General features: G+C 40.5%; 1 protein-coding gene across 9 annotated transcripts in view; it reads right to left on the bottom strand.

Annotated features, from left to right (window-relative positions):
- The window catches only part of SGIP1 (SH3GL interacting endocytic adaptor 1), a 148,791-nt gene that overhangs the window by 124,333 nt on the left and 8,123 nt on the right, over window positions 1-16,335 (bottom strand). For 7 of the 9 annotated variants that reach the window (XM_083742959.1, XM_083742981.1, XM_083742964.1 and 4 more), the window contains one exon: window positions 2,789-2,833. In XM_083742959.1, coding sequence (XP_083599085.1) covers window positions 2,789-2,798 — 10 coding nt within the window. In that variant the 5' untranslated portion in view covers window positions 2,799-2,833. Of the gene's footprint in view, window positions 1-2,788; window positions 3,069-15,269; window positions 15,384-16,335 lie in introns of those variants that run through there. The other 2 variants (XM_083742982.1, XM_083742962.1) reach the window with 2 other exon arrangements.

Genomic DNA, 16,335 nt, shown 5'->3' with positions numbered 1-16,335 from the left:
CAACAACTGTTGGCCATGCTCCATAGACCCAGCCTTCCCTTCCATTTTACCTTCCTTCCTTCCAATTTTACCTGGTCTCCCAGATCCTAATCCAACATGGAAGGAGCCCTTACATTCAGAGCAACCTACTTAGGATACAAGCCCCAGAACATAACCACCACAAAACATTTGATTTTTTTTTAAAAAATCATCAAACTCCTATGGTAAACAGGCCTTCAGAGAAATATACCTAAGCAGAAGAGAGAATTATGGGACTAGAGAAGGCTTGAAGCTTTCTAGGAGGCTGGAGCCCAAACACTGATGTATATACACTCCCAGGGAAGGGAGTTTCACAGCAATCCTATGCACATTGAACTAAAGGGAACCAACTTTTTAAGTCAACATGCATAGGATTGTGCTGTAAGTCATAATTAAGTTAGTTCCATCAGCATCTTTCTCTCCTTTGACCCCGCCCCCCCTTATGATCCAATATATTCCTCTGTGAGATTAAAGAATGAGCATTTCTTGGTCTCAATACCATTGGTTCCACATGTATGTTCCTCTGTGTGTGTGTGTGTGTGTGTGTGTGTGTGTGTGTGTGTTACTTTGAAATAGCACACATTGTCTTGCACATTTTAAACACAATTTGTGGAACAGATTAAATAACAAATGGTATTTTTTTCATTCTTTCAAATATAACAGACATTAAAAAGAGACCCTCATGTCTGTTCACATGATTTGGATGCTTATCTGAAAAAGAAACTTTGGGAAAGATTTAAATTGTTTTGATTTGCTTCGACTGGAGTTCACTATTCTCCAGTCCAAATATCAGCTTAACAGCATTTGAAAATTCAGGAATTTCATAATTATGCTAATAAGAATGATTTTACCTTTCAGTTCTCATTTGCTTATGGCTCCTGAAAGCATAATGCTAATTAAAAAGGCTAGTAACTAGTTGACTTAGGCCACTCCAACAAGTATGCTATCTCTCTCTATGTGTAGCTTCCTCTCATTACAAAAAACCTAAAATGATATTATTTTGTCATCTCCAAGAAATGCCTGCAATGTGTCTCATGGGTACCTACAAATTTATGATATTACAGGCAATAAACTCACTGTGCGTGTGTTTGTTTAATTCATATTTAAATTAAACAGAACTTTCATAAAGCTTAATAATATGCACTGAACTCAACACGTGACAGTACAATATATAGCAGGAAAGGGGGGCAGGGAATCAAAGCTGTGTCTTACTGTGATATGATCTTCAAACAGCATGCTTAAATTGTTAAAAATCTCAACAGACTAAAAACTGAGTTTGGTTTCTATTTGACTGTATTAATTCATATTGCAATTTAGATACAGTAATTTATTATTATTATTAAAGAAACACATAGGCCACAAACTGCAATTCATTTAAATTTATACTGGTTCTTCAGCTATATAGACTGCATTTCTTGTTACAGAAATGGCTTTATGAAATTTGTCATAGTCAAGAAAAGGCTGTGATATGGGATGACATCCACAGTTAGACACCTTACAGTGATGGTAGGGGAAATGGCAGGCAAATAAACGTTTAGCTGTGAAATCATCAATCTTTACTGAATATGCAGGATAAATGCAGTTTTCCCCTTTGAGCTGCCTACTTCTTCGGACTATTATATTTGTACTGGACACAAAACTGTATGGATCATTTTTACAAAAGCTAGTATCTCTGCAGCATGTTGTGGTATGAAAGCCACAAAAATGCAGTCTCAGTATACCAGAATGCCTTTAACCTCATTACTAATTTTGTCATCATCTCAGGAACCGTAGAACAATTAAGAATTTTATCTTAGTTCAACATCCCAGGGTGGATTCCTTTCCCTCAAGAGCTCAGAATTGGTGAAACAAAAAATAGGATTCTAGAGGTTTGCAATATTTCCACCTCAGAAAGATAAAGCCCTCTTGCAAGAGACCTGTCAAACTGAATTATGTTCCAAATTTCAACCATACATGCTTATATGTACATGATTCACTATACCAGCATGAGCCCTATAATACTTAGTGGGCCATGTTGTTTTACATAAAGTCACATACATTTCCCTATAGCAAAGCTCTAAGCTAAAAGAGCCTAACATTCTATGGCCACAACTGCTGCAAATTAAAGGGCTGGAGGATTGCTATGTTATGGCCTCCAAACAAAAATACTACACTGATGGGAAAACCCAAAAGTATCCTTCTTTTCTTATGTTTGAATATATCTACATCCTTCTAATTATTTCAGGTGTATGTCTAAAGAAGTAATAACTACAGAACAAAATAGATTCCTTCTCCAATAAAAGATTAAGTGAATCTAACCTGAAAATGTTTTATGCAACCCTTTTCGCCCCCCACCCCCCCAAACATGCACAAAAAAGTGTCAGTGATTTTTCTACAGAGTATTCAACGCACCATTCTTAATGCAATAAAATAAAATACTCCCATCTTCCATATTTGCTATGCAAATGTTTCTCCCCTTCTCTTTATTTGCACAGAATATTTCAATGTGTCATTAACTGCTGGATTTTCTTCCACCCTGAGAAGATCTGCATGAATAAAAAAATGTCCACAACCACAACTGCATCAACAGAACCGAGAATTTGATCACTAGAGATGGTATCTGGCAAGTCAGTTATTTCTACCACGGAAGTTCGGCTTTTAATATTTTTAATCCTGCACCCAGAATGTTCTATAGATGATAGCCATCTAAGGCATCAACAGTTTTGCCCTCCAAGCACTGCTGTAACACACAGCGCTAAAAATGTTAAGGCATAATCAGAGCAGAACCTACCTTCCATCATGGTGGCAGAATTGCATTCCTCAGTTTCCACAGAGCCTGAAAAAATACAGGAAATTACGATTCCAGTTATCAGATGCTTAATGTAAGCCCTTAAAACCAGTGTCTTAGATACATGATTGGTGCAGCAGCCAGAAGAAAATAAAATGCGGAGGAAAAAACAGAATGAGAGTGTGCTAAGGCTAAAGATAGGCCATGGATGCTGCTGTAGCTGTATCACCTACAGGCTCACAGAAGGATGCTGAGAGAGAGAGAGAGAAAGGGAGGGGTGGAGGGAGCTGGCTTAGCTCACACGCCTGCTAGTATCTCAGCCAATCCCTCTAGCTTTCTATCTCGTCACATGGTAGCTTGCTTGCATCTCCTGACACAATACCCCTGGAGAACACAGGAACCTATTTTCCCCCCTTTCTCCCCCTCGGTTTCACAACACACACACACACACACACACACACACACACACACACACACACACACTCTCTCTCAGCTTCTGTGCCTTGTGATGTACTTCCCCCTTCTATAATCTTGTGGCAGCATCTGGGTGAACAAGATTAATTATCAAGCACTGTCAGATTAGCAGAGAGGTTTGCTGTGAAATCTGCATGTAAGCAGGGTTGGGGCAAAATTGATTTAATTATATTCTTTAAAAAAAAAACAAATTAAAAATAAATTCTGCTGGCACGGTACTGTATAAATGGAACTGCGCAGCTGCCTTCTGATAATGCCCATGTATCCAGGATGTCAGCTTCTATAGATCTCATAACACAGAGAAACTGTAAGCCTGGCTTCACATTTGTGTCGGCTGATTCCTCCCCCCCCCCCATTCCCCTCTCCTCCCTGCCAGTCCCTCCTTCCCTGCCCCCCACCAACCATTCAAGAGAAAAATCAATTGGCCTGACGTCACATCATAAACAATTATCCTCAGGAGGAGGATGCAGAAGGAATTTCACCCAGACCACCTTCCAAGAGTGCACTGGAATTAATTTCGCTTGGAGAGCATCCGCGTCAAGGGGCAGGGAACTGCCATTAGAAAACCAGAGGAAACAAAAGGGATACAGACACGAGGGACTTTCAAAACCAGCAGGCTCGGAAATGCGCAAGAACGTCAGGAGAGAAGAAATAAAAAGCTGTGGGACCAGGCTGCAGCTTTTCAGGAAACACAACGGTAAAACAGACACGAACCAGCAGAGTTAACATTGGCATCTCTCACTTGTTACCTTGCAATGCAGTAACAAACTGTATATACAAGGCTAAACGATGGGGTGAGAAAACCTAGAGTGTTGCTGACTACCCCCTGTAATTCGTCTGTCTTCTCCTTCCACAGCAGGCGTATTTAATCATATCCTTGTAGTTCTTCTGTAGCCATTGGTATTGCTAAACATATTTACTACTGAAGTAAATATGTGAAGTGGGTAAAGGAAGAGAGCATTTTTGCCACAGCCAATACTCACAGTGGAAGCAAATAAAATTTGTCTCAGTGACTGCTAAAGGAGACTTAGATAAGAGTTATCTATCTCTGCAACAGTCTTAAGGTATTCTTTAAAGTTCTGGAAAAATAATTATTTACTCTTTCACATAGTACCAGGATTAAGGGAACTTGAAGTTAACATTTTTTTCCATTTAAACATGCTGTGTTTTCTCAAAGGATCTGCTCTCTCAAATCCCTGCTGCAGGATTTTCCAGTGACCTGTGCTATACAGGCTGGAGAATTCTTAAGTAACAGATTTATCCATCTGTGAGGAACTTTTGGCTCTATAGATGCTGCTGAACTACAACTCCCATCATCTCTGACAATGGGTGATGTTGACTGGGGCTGATAGGAATTGCAGTCCATCAACATCTGGAGGGCCAAAGGTCTCCTCCGCCTCATTTATGGTATAAGAGGTAAGCTATAAGAGGTCCACATGGTTAACAGCTGACTTACAAGGGGCATGATTTGATTTCTTTGTATGATTTTTGCATTAAGATTTTCAAGTAAGGACAAAGTCCTCTAAATCTAATAATTCAATGTTCTTGGCAAACTTTCTAGAACACTAGCCTTGGTTTGAACCTTGATATAGGAATATGCCCTTGAAGCCATATGACATGGAGACTATAATGGAATATTGCCCAATGGACCCACCAGTCCCAGTCTTTTAGAGACCTCAGCTCAAAATTTGTCTTCTTTGCAGAAATACAACTTAGATGCAGCAGCACTAGTGCACAGTCCTGGTCAGTGAAATAATGGCTTTGGGGGATTAGAGAGGAAGGAGTTTGCACAGTCTTGACTGACCAACTGGAAATTCACATGATCTTGGTATGAAGGTTGAGTCATAATAATGGAACCCGCAGGACTGCCAACTGCTCTTATTGTTTCTTTGCTCTCTTCCAATCAGTACATACATTCCGCTGCTTTGAGACTTGTTGGCATCCGTCTGTCTCAAGAGACAATGGAGTGCACCTCTGGGGGTGAAGTCAAGCCACTGTGTTAGCAGCAGCGAAGTGACCTGCCCGGGACACAAGCCTGGGCAGTGTGTATGGCTGCCCAGATGACAATCTCCTTCATAGTTGCTGTTTTAATCCTAACTAGAAATTAATTCTCAGATAATCTGTAATTTGGAAATTTCATATGTGCAACAGCACCATGAGCCTGAATGTATGCCTATGAACATACAAGGCAATGTGCTACACAAGCCCATTGTACATATATGCTTTCGCCTGCAGTTAGAGCTTTCCCATTGGAAAGAGTGATGGTGTCTGATGCACCATGGATCCAATTTTACACCGTACATGTACAGAGTACCTCCTGTAGTTGTATTCAACTATAACCCAATCAGAATAGACCCACTGAAATTAATGAAACTAAGTAATTTTATCATTTATTGATTTATTTAATTTATATACTACCCATCATGCGAAGATCACAGGGTGGTTTATAATATAAAAACAGAAAAATACCATAATAACAAAAACAATACCCCTCCCAATAGTTTAAAAGGCCATAGACTGGGTTTAAACAATTAAACAAAGGCCTGGGAGAAGAGAAATGCTTTTGCCTGGTGCCTAAAGATATGCAACAAAGGTGCCAGGCAAGTCTCCCTGGGGAAGAGCAGGGAGTCACCACAGAAGAGGCCTGTTCTCATGTTTCCACCCTCCAAAAATCATCAATGGGTCTATTCTGAGTAGAACTAGAATTTAATATCACCCTATATATACAAATTCCAGTTTAGAGGTTGTGTGAACCAACCACTGGCATGAATGTGGATGTTTCTTAATATTGTGGTTTGTTACAGAATATCAAAGACACTTTAAAAAGACATAACAGCTTTCTCTTGAAAACAAGACAAAAACTCTAACTTCAAAGTGCATAAAGAGATACTATTTCTTTCCAAGTTGAGACGTGACCGGGACTAAAAAGCAGATAATGTTGTGGTGACAGCCCACCCCTGCACAGCCAGTTTCTCATACCCCACAAAACAGCTGGAAGACTGGGCCATTCCAATGCAAACTGTTTACACTGGGCAGTACTGGGCCTCAATAACTACATATGGCCATCTCTTCAATGCTTCTCAGTTGAGTTGAGAAGGAATCATGCTGGTGCAGAGCTTGTCTGAAGCCCAGGGCAGGAGTCTTGTTAGAATAAAGAAATAAACTCCAAAAAAAAATCAGCCAATCCCTGGTGGGGGCCCTGACCACCTTAGCTCTCCAAATTCGAAGCAAGTGTACCCAGTTCCCATCCTCCTCTGTACAGGCCTGGAAGGAATACAAGATGTCAGTGGTGCCAATCTGAATAAAATATTGTGGGGGGCCTAGGTAAGCCCCATCCCACATCATCAGTCACATGACACAGTGCACACACCATTTGAATGGGAATGTCCATGAACTTTGTGGGGGCCTGACCACCGCAAATATTTTATTGTGGGGGCTGAAGCCCCCACAGCCCCTAGGAGTTGGCTCCTATGTAAGGTGTGCATACAAGTGCAGAGAACTATTGCATACACACACAACCGGTCATCTTGACGGACACTGTTTCAGAATCAGTCACAGAATAAAGACCACATGTGTACCAGCTGTAGCATGGCATCATATGTGTTAACATTTTAGTGCATAATTATACAGTGGTACCTCTAGTTACAAACTTGATTTGTTATGGAGGTCCGTTCTTAACCTGAAACTGTTCTTAACTAGAAGCAAGCTTTCGCTAATGGGGCCTCTTGCCGCCACTGCGCCGCTGGAACAATTTCCGTTCTCATCCTGGGGCAAAGTTCTCAACTCGAGGTAACTCTTCCAGGTTAGCGGAGTTTGTAACCTGAGGAGTTCGTAACTTGAGGTACCACTGTAATTACACACCCATTTTACTTCAGCCCTTTGATTTACTAAAGGCTCCCAAGATAGCCTGTTATAGAAATCGGGTGGGGGGTGGGGAGGTTAACTTAAGGCTCTTCATTCAAATGAATTATTGAACAAGAAAGCACTTTAGTGTCGGGTAAGAGACACACATGATTAAGTCTAGACACACAGCAAAAGCAAAGTAGCTCTGAGAAACTGTGAATGGTACTGTCCTATGCACTGCCAAACTTCACCTTGACTTATAAAAGGAAAACACTGGAAATTTTCCATGTGAACTATGTGCTTTGCTTATACTGCACCCTATGGGGGGCACACTTGAGTAATTGTAAGATAAGATAAACTTTATTCGCATTAGCCAATGGCCATAGCAACATAAAACATAAAAAGCAAATAAAATATACAAATAAAAAAAGACAGCAATGGGTAAATTGAGTAATTGTAATTTATGGTCAAGCTAGATGTTACCATGAACGTGTTGCTACTCACTATTTTGTTGATTGCAACGTTATTCAGGACAACTAAATTTAATGGGTCTACTCTGAAAAAACTGGATACAGCCCAATGTCAGGAGATTTTTAATTTTTTTTTTAAGTAATACCAGTTGTGGGTGGATGGAGAAAATTTTAGAGGAGTCACAACCATTTGTCTCCTTATGTTTTAATTTAAGTTGACTTTGTAATAGTTGCTTTACAAATTTACATTATTTCTTCAGCAGGTGTAATGAAACTTTGTTCTAACTTTCTTAGAACATAATAGATCAACTAAATTATGTAGGGATATTTGAGGAACAATATTTATAAAACAATTAAATATGAAGGAATGAGCAACCTAGGCACAATACTACCACACTATAATGTCCTGCAATCTACATTCCATTGACCAATAATAATAATAATAAAATTTTATTTATACCCCGCCCTTCCCGGTTCAGAAAACCGGGCTCAGGGTGGCTAACAACAAATTTAAAACACTTAATTGATGCAACTAAAAAACAGCATAAAATACAGTATAAAACCTGAATAACAATAAATTCAGAATTCAAAAATCAATTTAGGGGGAAATCCATCCAATAAACATTAGATGATCACCAGGGCTAGCTGGCTAAATTAATCCTATTTGGGCCAGTGAGGAGACCAGGGATTAGCTGTGGGATCCCAGACGGGTAATCTTCATAAAAAGGGGAGGGGGAGGGAAGGAAGAGGAATAAAAGATCAGGCTAAGTTCAAATTGAAAGGCAGGTGGAATAGCTCTGTCTTACAGGCCCTGCGGAAGGAAGTTAAATCCTGCAGGGCCCTGGTCTCATGGGACAGAGCATTCCACCAGGTTGGAGCCATCACTGCGGAGGCCTTGGCCCTGGTGGAGGATAATCTGACTTCCTTAGGGCTCGGGACCTCTAAACTGTGATTATTCATGGACCTTAAGGTCCTCTGCAGAGCATACCAGGAGAGGCGGTCCCGTAAATACGAGGGCCCTAAGCCACAAAGGGCTTTAAAGGTCAAAACCAGCACCTTGACCCGATACTCCACCGGGAGCCAGTGCAACTGGTAAAGCACTGGGTGAATATGCTCCCATGGCAGGGACCCTGTGAGGAGCCTCGCTGCAGCATTCTGCACTAGCTGGAGTTTCTGGGACACCTTCAAGGGCAGCCCCACATAGAGCGAATTACAGTAGTCAAGCCTGGAGGTGACCATTGTATGGATCACTGTGGCCAGATCAGGGTGGGAAAGATAAGGGACCAACTGCTTAATGTGGCGAAGGTGGGAAAATGTCGCCTTGGCTGTTGCTGTAACCTGTGCCTCCATGGAAAGGGAGGCATCAAGGATTACACCTAAACCCTTACGGGAAGGTACTGGCACTAATTGGGCCCCAACAAGAGAAGGGAGTTGGTATTAAACAAGACAAAGAAAATTCTAGTGCAATGTGCTGATTAATTGTATTTCTTCTTTCCTTACACACCTAACTATATTCTGAGAGACAAAAATGGGCTGAACAAGAATTCTTCAAAATCCTGAATGCTTTCATATATGTCCAAAATCAATTTCCACTTATAAAAGCTGTTAAATTTGTCATATAATGGCAACTACATGTAAGCCTCACAAAATTCTGCATGAAGGGCTGAGGCCTTTTCTATTAAATAATAGGAAAGATATTGGAAGGTTCCTGAAAATTAGTAAGCAATGGAAGAATATTCTACGCAGATACAGAGGGAGATAAGGGAAAAGCAACAAGTACTGGAGTGGGTAGGTTACACATCAACATTAATATTTTCAAACAATATAACGCACTTCTGAAATACACACAGTAGGTGAAAACCAATTAAGTCATACTCAGAGTAGACATACTGAAATCAATAGGATTACGTTACTATATTGTTTTCAATGGATCAAGTATAACCTAATAATCTGTAAATAAATAAAATTCCACTGTGTCATCTAGAAAAATTTATATTCCTTGCAATATATAAAACCCACCAACTTGTCTCCCTTGCTGGGTAATAGTGCAATAAATTCTCTTTAGCATAGCAAGAACAAAGAACATTAGTTAGAAGCTATCATTTCTGAAAGTTATAGCAATGCCCATGAACACTGTGGTGTTTTATTATACCAACTTTAGCTTTAAAAAGAGAGAGCAGTAGTTTATTTAAGACGCACTACCCAGAGTTTGGAAGGGGCCATCAACAGCAGATTCTCAAAATGAAAGAAACAGTCAAGAATCTCAGTGGGTCCTCAGCTTACCTTAACAGCCTCAGCAATTCCTGAGATAATTATCTGCCATTTTAAGCAAAATAAGCCACCTCACAGAACGGTATTAGAATTTTAAAACAAAGTTCTCCTCAGCGGTATCCCACTTTTGGACTTCCTGTCTCCGACGAAGGGAAAAGAAAGCATCATAATGCATTGACTTCTAAGCCGAATCGATAGCCCCCTCTCTCCAGCAGAGCTGCAGGGTATCCCTTCTTACAAATGAAGGAGGCCACTCATGCCAACTTTTGCAGCCTTTGGCTCCTGCTTTATCTGGATCACTTGCTCATTTGTCAAATGAACAGCCTGCAGAATGCCCTCCCTCTAAGGGAGCTTTCACCACGTTGGCTGGGGCTGGTGGTAGTTGTTACCCACAACTTCTGAAGGGTACGGTACCAGCTTGGTGTAGGCTGTCCTAGGGGCACAGCTAGTGCCAGTACTGTTCTTCTTTTGGCACCAGGTGAAATTTATCTGTTTGTCCAGGGTTTTTCAGGGGAGGGGGTTGGAAATTCCACTATTCCCACTGCAAATGAGGAGCTGAGATCATGACTCCCTGACCGTTTCTCAAAAAGATTCTGTATTTGTGCCTGCTTCTATAACATTGGGCTGCATTGCTTTATTCTACTTGAACCCACCCTGGAATCATATTATAAAGGGTGGGCTAGAAACTCTCTTATGCTTTAATTTTGAAAATTGGAGACCAGAGTTAGATTACACTTCCCAGAGATTTAAAGCCAAAAGAACACCCTTGCCTAAACTCACAGTAGGCTAGGGTCTTGGTACCAGCTAATTTATTCTTGCTTTGGAGACACACAGGGAGACAGACAGTCCTACACATACAATATTGTTACCACTTGACTGGACATAAAGACTTGGAATTGACTGGGACTTGCTTAAGGCCGTTCAATGACTTGCTGCTAACATGTCATAGAAATAAATCAGAAACATTTTTTTTTAAATGCCTAATAGAAGCTCCAGGTAGCCAGAGAGTTTCTCCAAAATTCTCTAAGGACAAATGTGGCAAGACATTGCTCAGACATTGCATGAATAGCTCTTAAAAGGTAAAGAGTTGGCGTGGGAGGTGTAGAGTAGATCTGGATGAGGAATAGACCAGGAGCAAAGCTGACCATACCCTTAGACGCATCTCATTCCCAAATCCTTATCTGCATTCTACCTCATACCTATCTCTAGACACCATTCACACAATTGTTTCCTGTGTGAATAGTGTCTTGTCTAGTTTGACCATTAGTCAGAGAAGATCCAAGGTCTCATAGTAGCCCATTTCAGTTTTGCACCATTACGGTCTTCAGACAGCGACTTTTAAAGAAAGGTTTCCCCGCCCCAAAACATGCTCTCTTTATCTTCCAATAATGTCTGAAAAACATATGGGCACTGTTCCATTGATTAAACTGTTTCATAAAAATTAGTAAGTGTGTGTGCATTTCTGGTGCCATTGTGGGATGGCTGAAAAGTATTTGGCACTTATTCTGTGAGTTGAAACAGCACATAGCAGGCAAACAGTTCACCTGGTCACAGTCATGTGTTGTACCCCATGTTGAGATACACTGAAATGATGGGCATGTTATGAATCTACTCACAACATAAACAAAAAAGGAATTGTATTTCTGTTTATTGTATTTCTATTTAAATTATAGTAATCATTTCTAAATGTGTATCTATAGCATATTATACGTAAATATATATTAGCACATGGAATTTTTATGCAGATCTGTGTTACTTTCAGTAATGCATCTCCTCTTTTTTTTTTTTTTTGGCAATATGTAACTGGTGACCCCACTAACACTGCTCACTTTCAAACGGGCAGTGAAAACTATTCTTGCATGGATTTCCACGGTATTGTGCTCCATAAATGGCTTTTACTGAGAACTGCTGCTTTTACATTTACTTTAGAATATTTCAACTCCCATTTTTGTCTGTTGTTCCCCTTTTGCACTTTGGTGAATCACACTGATTACTACTCTATCTAGAGAAAAGCAGGACAAAAATCTTGGATGTGCTCAACCACTGAGCAACGGCAATTCTTACGGCTATCAACTGCCATGAACAAATCAGGATTTTCACAGCAATTTAAACAGTCCTGACATGTGAAGAGGCAGCTTAGTGAAATCCCTTGGATTTTAATCTGAACCTTTAAGGAAGGTTTTTGTTTTTGCAACCTACATTCAGAAATTAAGAACAGCCTCAGTTTCCATGCAGAAACATTAAAAATAAGATGACTTAGTCATAGCCAAAAGTGAAGTCATGCTTTATTACGCGAGAGAAGGTCTGCTGGAGCAGCTGTATTCCTTGGTTCCTAGCTATTAGCTCCAAGTAGCATGCCCCATATGCCTTGCTAGACAAGGTGCCTTCTGGACAGTGCATGCCGAGCGCAAGGAGCTTTAGGTTCTGATGGCAAGGGATTTGCTAAATAAAGCTTAAATCCGCCAGCTTCATCCCTAGATGGAATTCTGTGACAGTAAATAACAAAGCATAAATCGAAATAATACACGGTAGCCACACATTTTTTGTTTCACATATTGGCCTGCATGGCTTTACGGCCACTTAACTGATCCATAGCAAATGTCAACCTTTCTTCCACTGTAAACAACTGTCTCCTGCCATCTCAAAAGAGCAAATAATAGAAAGCTGTATTAGTACATGCAGAGTGCCACTGAGAACTCCGGCGAGGACAGGGCAGATCTCATTGGCTGGTCTTGGGCAAATCACTTCCTCAGCCTTAGCCCTTGCTTCCCCATAACTCCCACACCATGGACAGGAAAGTGGCTGGGGAGTGTGATCAGAAAAATGGTCCAGGAGGAAAGGATTAGGCCCTCTTACACACAGCTGCTCCAACCAAATCTACTACTCCCCCATGACTGTATTTCGCTTTTAAAAAATAAATAGGGAGAGCTGAATAACTTGTCTTGGTTGACTTTGAGGCTGCATCCTTGTTTGCAAAGTAGTTTGGAATTTGCCACAATAAAGGGATCAGTGTTAGAGCATTACCAAGTGGACAACACTGCTCCACATGTTGTGCTGAGATAAGAGAGGAGTTATGTACTAATCAGTTTCCTCTCATCCTTGAACTCCATACTTTCAGCTGATCCCAGACAAGGGTGGTGGCGAAGATGGGTGAGACTTTCAGTCCCTAGCTTGTGTCAGCTAAATGAATGGCAGAAGGGGCAATAGCAAGTCTCTAAAGGTGATAACTTTACTATTGTACTTTATAAAACTATCAGCATATATGAATATTCAGACTTGACAGCTCAACAGCAGTTGATTAGTCAAAGAACGAAACACATCATTTTTCTTTGCAATAAAATATGTACAGCCCATTTAAAACGTGTTTCAATAGAACACAAGAAAGGTAATAAAACTTCAATCTAGTTATCTGAGCAAGCCCATTTAACTTGTGTTTGTATTTGATGGGTTTGACCTTTTCAAGCATTCTGGGTCTGAAACAGAGTTCGTATTTCACTGTGTGTACATTTTAATTGCTCTCATATATGAACATAGAAGTTGGATGCTGGGCTTTCTTTTAAGAGCCTATGAAAATCAAATCTGACAGATACCAGTTGACAACGCCTGTAGTTCATCCCTGTATAGCAATTAGTGCAGACTAATTGACTTCCACACAGACCACATGGATATTAGATTCTAATTTAAGTTACATGCCATATTTTTCTTCTGAAGAGGTGAGCTGCTTTAAAATCAATTGTGAAGTGAAAAAAAATGTACCAACTCACATTCTGAGCATTAACACCTACAGAACTGATTGAAGGCTAAAACCACTCCTGATTTTATAAAGTGGAGGGATATACGATCACAAGACTCTCTATATTTTGGGGTTTTTAAAAAAACAAACTCACCTGCAGCTCATCTGAGGTTTTCTACAATATTTTGACTCAATCACAGTAAGACACTTTGGATCTAAATTGCAGCCAAAATCTGCTACCAAATTAGGGTTGTGCAAGATATTTTTGGCTCCCTACATGGAAAATCCAGTGGCACAATCCACCAGGAAATTATTTTTAGAAGCCTAAGCAGAATGAGTAGGAAATATGGCTTAGCACAGCTCTTATTCATTTCAGTGGGCCTTGTGCAGGGACACTTCTGGGTGAATTGTGTGCTCTAGGTTTGATCCATCTGCCTTGGCCTCTATGTGATCCTTAGGCTGCAGTCCTATATGTACTAACCTAGGAGTTGGTTCTCTTGAATTCAGTGGAACTTATCTTCACCATAACTGTAATGTCTGATTTTGTGCTATGTCCTGCCCCCTTAACAACCATGTTGTTGCTGGTACCTACAGCACTCTGAAAATTCAAGGTGTCCATTGATCCGAAAAAGATTGGCAACCCCTGTTTTATTGCTTCCTGTTCAGTAGATTCTCAGAAGTAGTCCCATTGACTGCAATGAGTCTTACTCACACGTAAGAGTATAAGATTGCAGCCTGAATGCAAGAGATTCTTTTTCTACTGAAAATATTGTGAAAGGTTACAAAGAATAGATGCTGCAAACTGGAAAAAAAACCTTTAAAAACCCAGGCTACTCTTTCGGCAGTTATTAGTGGACTGTGTAATTACATAATCTTATTACCACTTGTGCTGTCATCCTCCCTTCTTCCTTCTTCGGTGATAATCTCATTGCTGAGTCTAGCCAGTCTGATCTAAACATGCAAAGTTTAAAGGTAAAGATAAAGGGATGCCTGACTGTTAAGTCCAGTCGCGGATGACTCTGGGGTTGCGGCGCTCATCTCGCTTTATTGGCCGAGGGAGCTGGTGTTTGTCCACAGACAGCTTCCGGGTCATGTGGCCAGCATGAATAAGCCGCTTCTGGCGAACCAGAGCAGTGCACAGAAACCCCGTTTACCTTCCCGGCCGGAGCGGTACCTATTTATCTACTTGCACTTTGACATGCTTTCAAACTGCTAGGTTGGCAGCAGCTGGGACCGAGCAATGGGAGCTCACCCTGTCGCAGGGATTCGAACAGCTGACCTTTCGATCAGCAACCCCTAGGCTGTGTGGTTTAGACCACAGTGCCACCCTCATCCCTTATGCATCCCTTATGCAAAGTTTACTCCTGTGCAATACAGAGCTTTATTCTTTTAGGCACTGTACATGCCACTCTTTATAATCTGGTAAGGAAAATAGAGCATTTATTTAAGAACACATTCCGAAGTCATTGGCTGCACTATGAAACTTTAAACCCAGTCTTTTACATGAGACTCCTACCCAAAACTCAGCTGAGCAAAAGGTAATAGCAGATAATGGAAGGACATGATTCTGGTACCTTGAATAGTGTTGTAGAAGGGGAAATTTCAGAAGGTGGATATTTTCATTCCTATTCATAAGAATCCTGCCAAAAAACTCTACATAACCAGAAGTAAAGGATCTCAATCCAATTTGTACCTAGCTGGTGACTCGCTTTGAGTTTGGTGCATCTATAAATAACTAGGAAACTTTTGGCTGCCTCTTCATTTGTTGCCCAGAAACTAGAGATCTACAGATAAATTCACAGTCAGTCTGTCAATACAAAATTTATAGGTTTTGTAAGAGTGGTGTACAGTGTACAGGAGAAATTTAATCAGCTACAGCACAACTTGCCTCACTTAATACCCCCCGCCCTGCCGTGTAAGTAGAGACAATTAACCTACGCCTTTGGGTACAGAGAGCAGTTCAGGTCATACACAGGGATTCAAAGGCAGCATTTTACTTCCCGGGTCTCCTTTTTAAACACACAGCTCAATACAGTATTTCCACTTTTACAGAAATATAACCCCATAAAACAATAAAAAACCATAAACAATGAAAGCCATGGCATTTGTTAAGATGGTCTCTTATGGGCCTAGTTCTGGGAGAGATAGAAAACATGCCTGAACTGTGCCACTATAAATTGCAGGTGGAACCTTAAGTTCCTCTCTGTATAAAAGCCATATAGTACAAAACTCCTTCACACAGAAATCTAGCATGTCAGGGAGAGTAGTAAAGTTATAACTCTTCTCCCAAATACTTAGCTTTCATTATTTAGGAACTTTCGGATGTGACACACTCCTCACATACATCGGAGCTGTGTGGGCAGCCAAACATAGGTTTACCATTTCAGTAAGAAGCAGGCTTTAGCAATAACTGTTTTATTTTACATACTTTAACCAGCAACTCCTGCTCAATTCCTGTAAAACAAGTTTATACTTAAAACAATTGATTTACTTTAAATAAATTTAGGAGGTAAGTGTTTCATTACATCATTTAGGGTACCCCTAGTGGTCTAACTATATGGCTGGCAAAACAAAACCCCAAATTCAAGCCCTTTTGCTTTGCTTTTCATAAGTCAGCCACGGGTAGATTTACCAAAATTACTCCTTTCCACAGCCATTTCAGCTCTACAGAAAGACTTCCCATCTTTGGACAATACTAAAGTGACATACAATGTCCATTCAGCCTTTTCCTCCACCATGGAAGGAAGCACTTCTACAAA

The sequence above is a fragment of the Podarcis gaigeae genome (assembly GCF_964106915.1).
Source record: "Podarcis gaigeae genome assembly, chromosome: 6".
Classification (NCBI taxonomy): domain Eukaryota; kingdom Metazoa; phylum Chordata; class Lepidosauria; order Squamata; family Lacertidae; genus Podarcis; species Podarcis gaigeae.
Note: the sequence above shows the minus strand (reverse complement) of the source record. Positions and strands in the feature narration are given on the sequence as shown.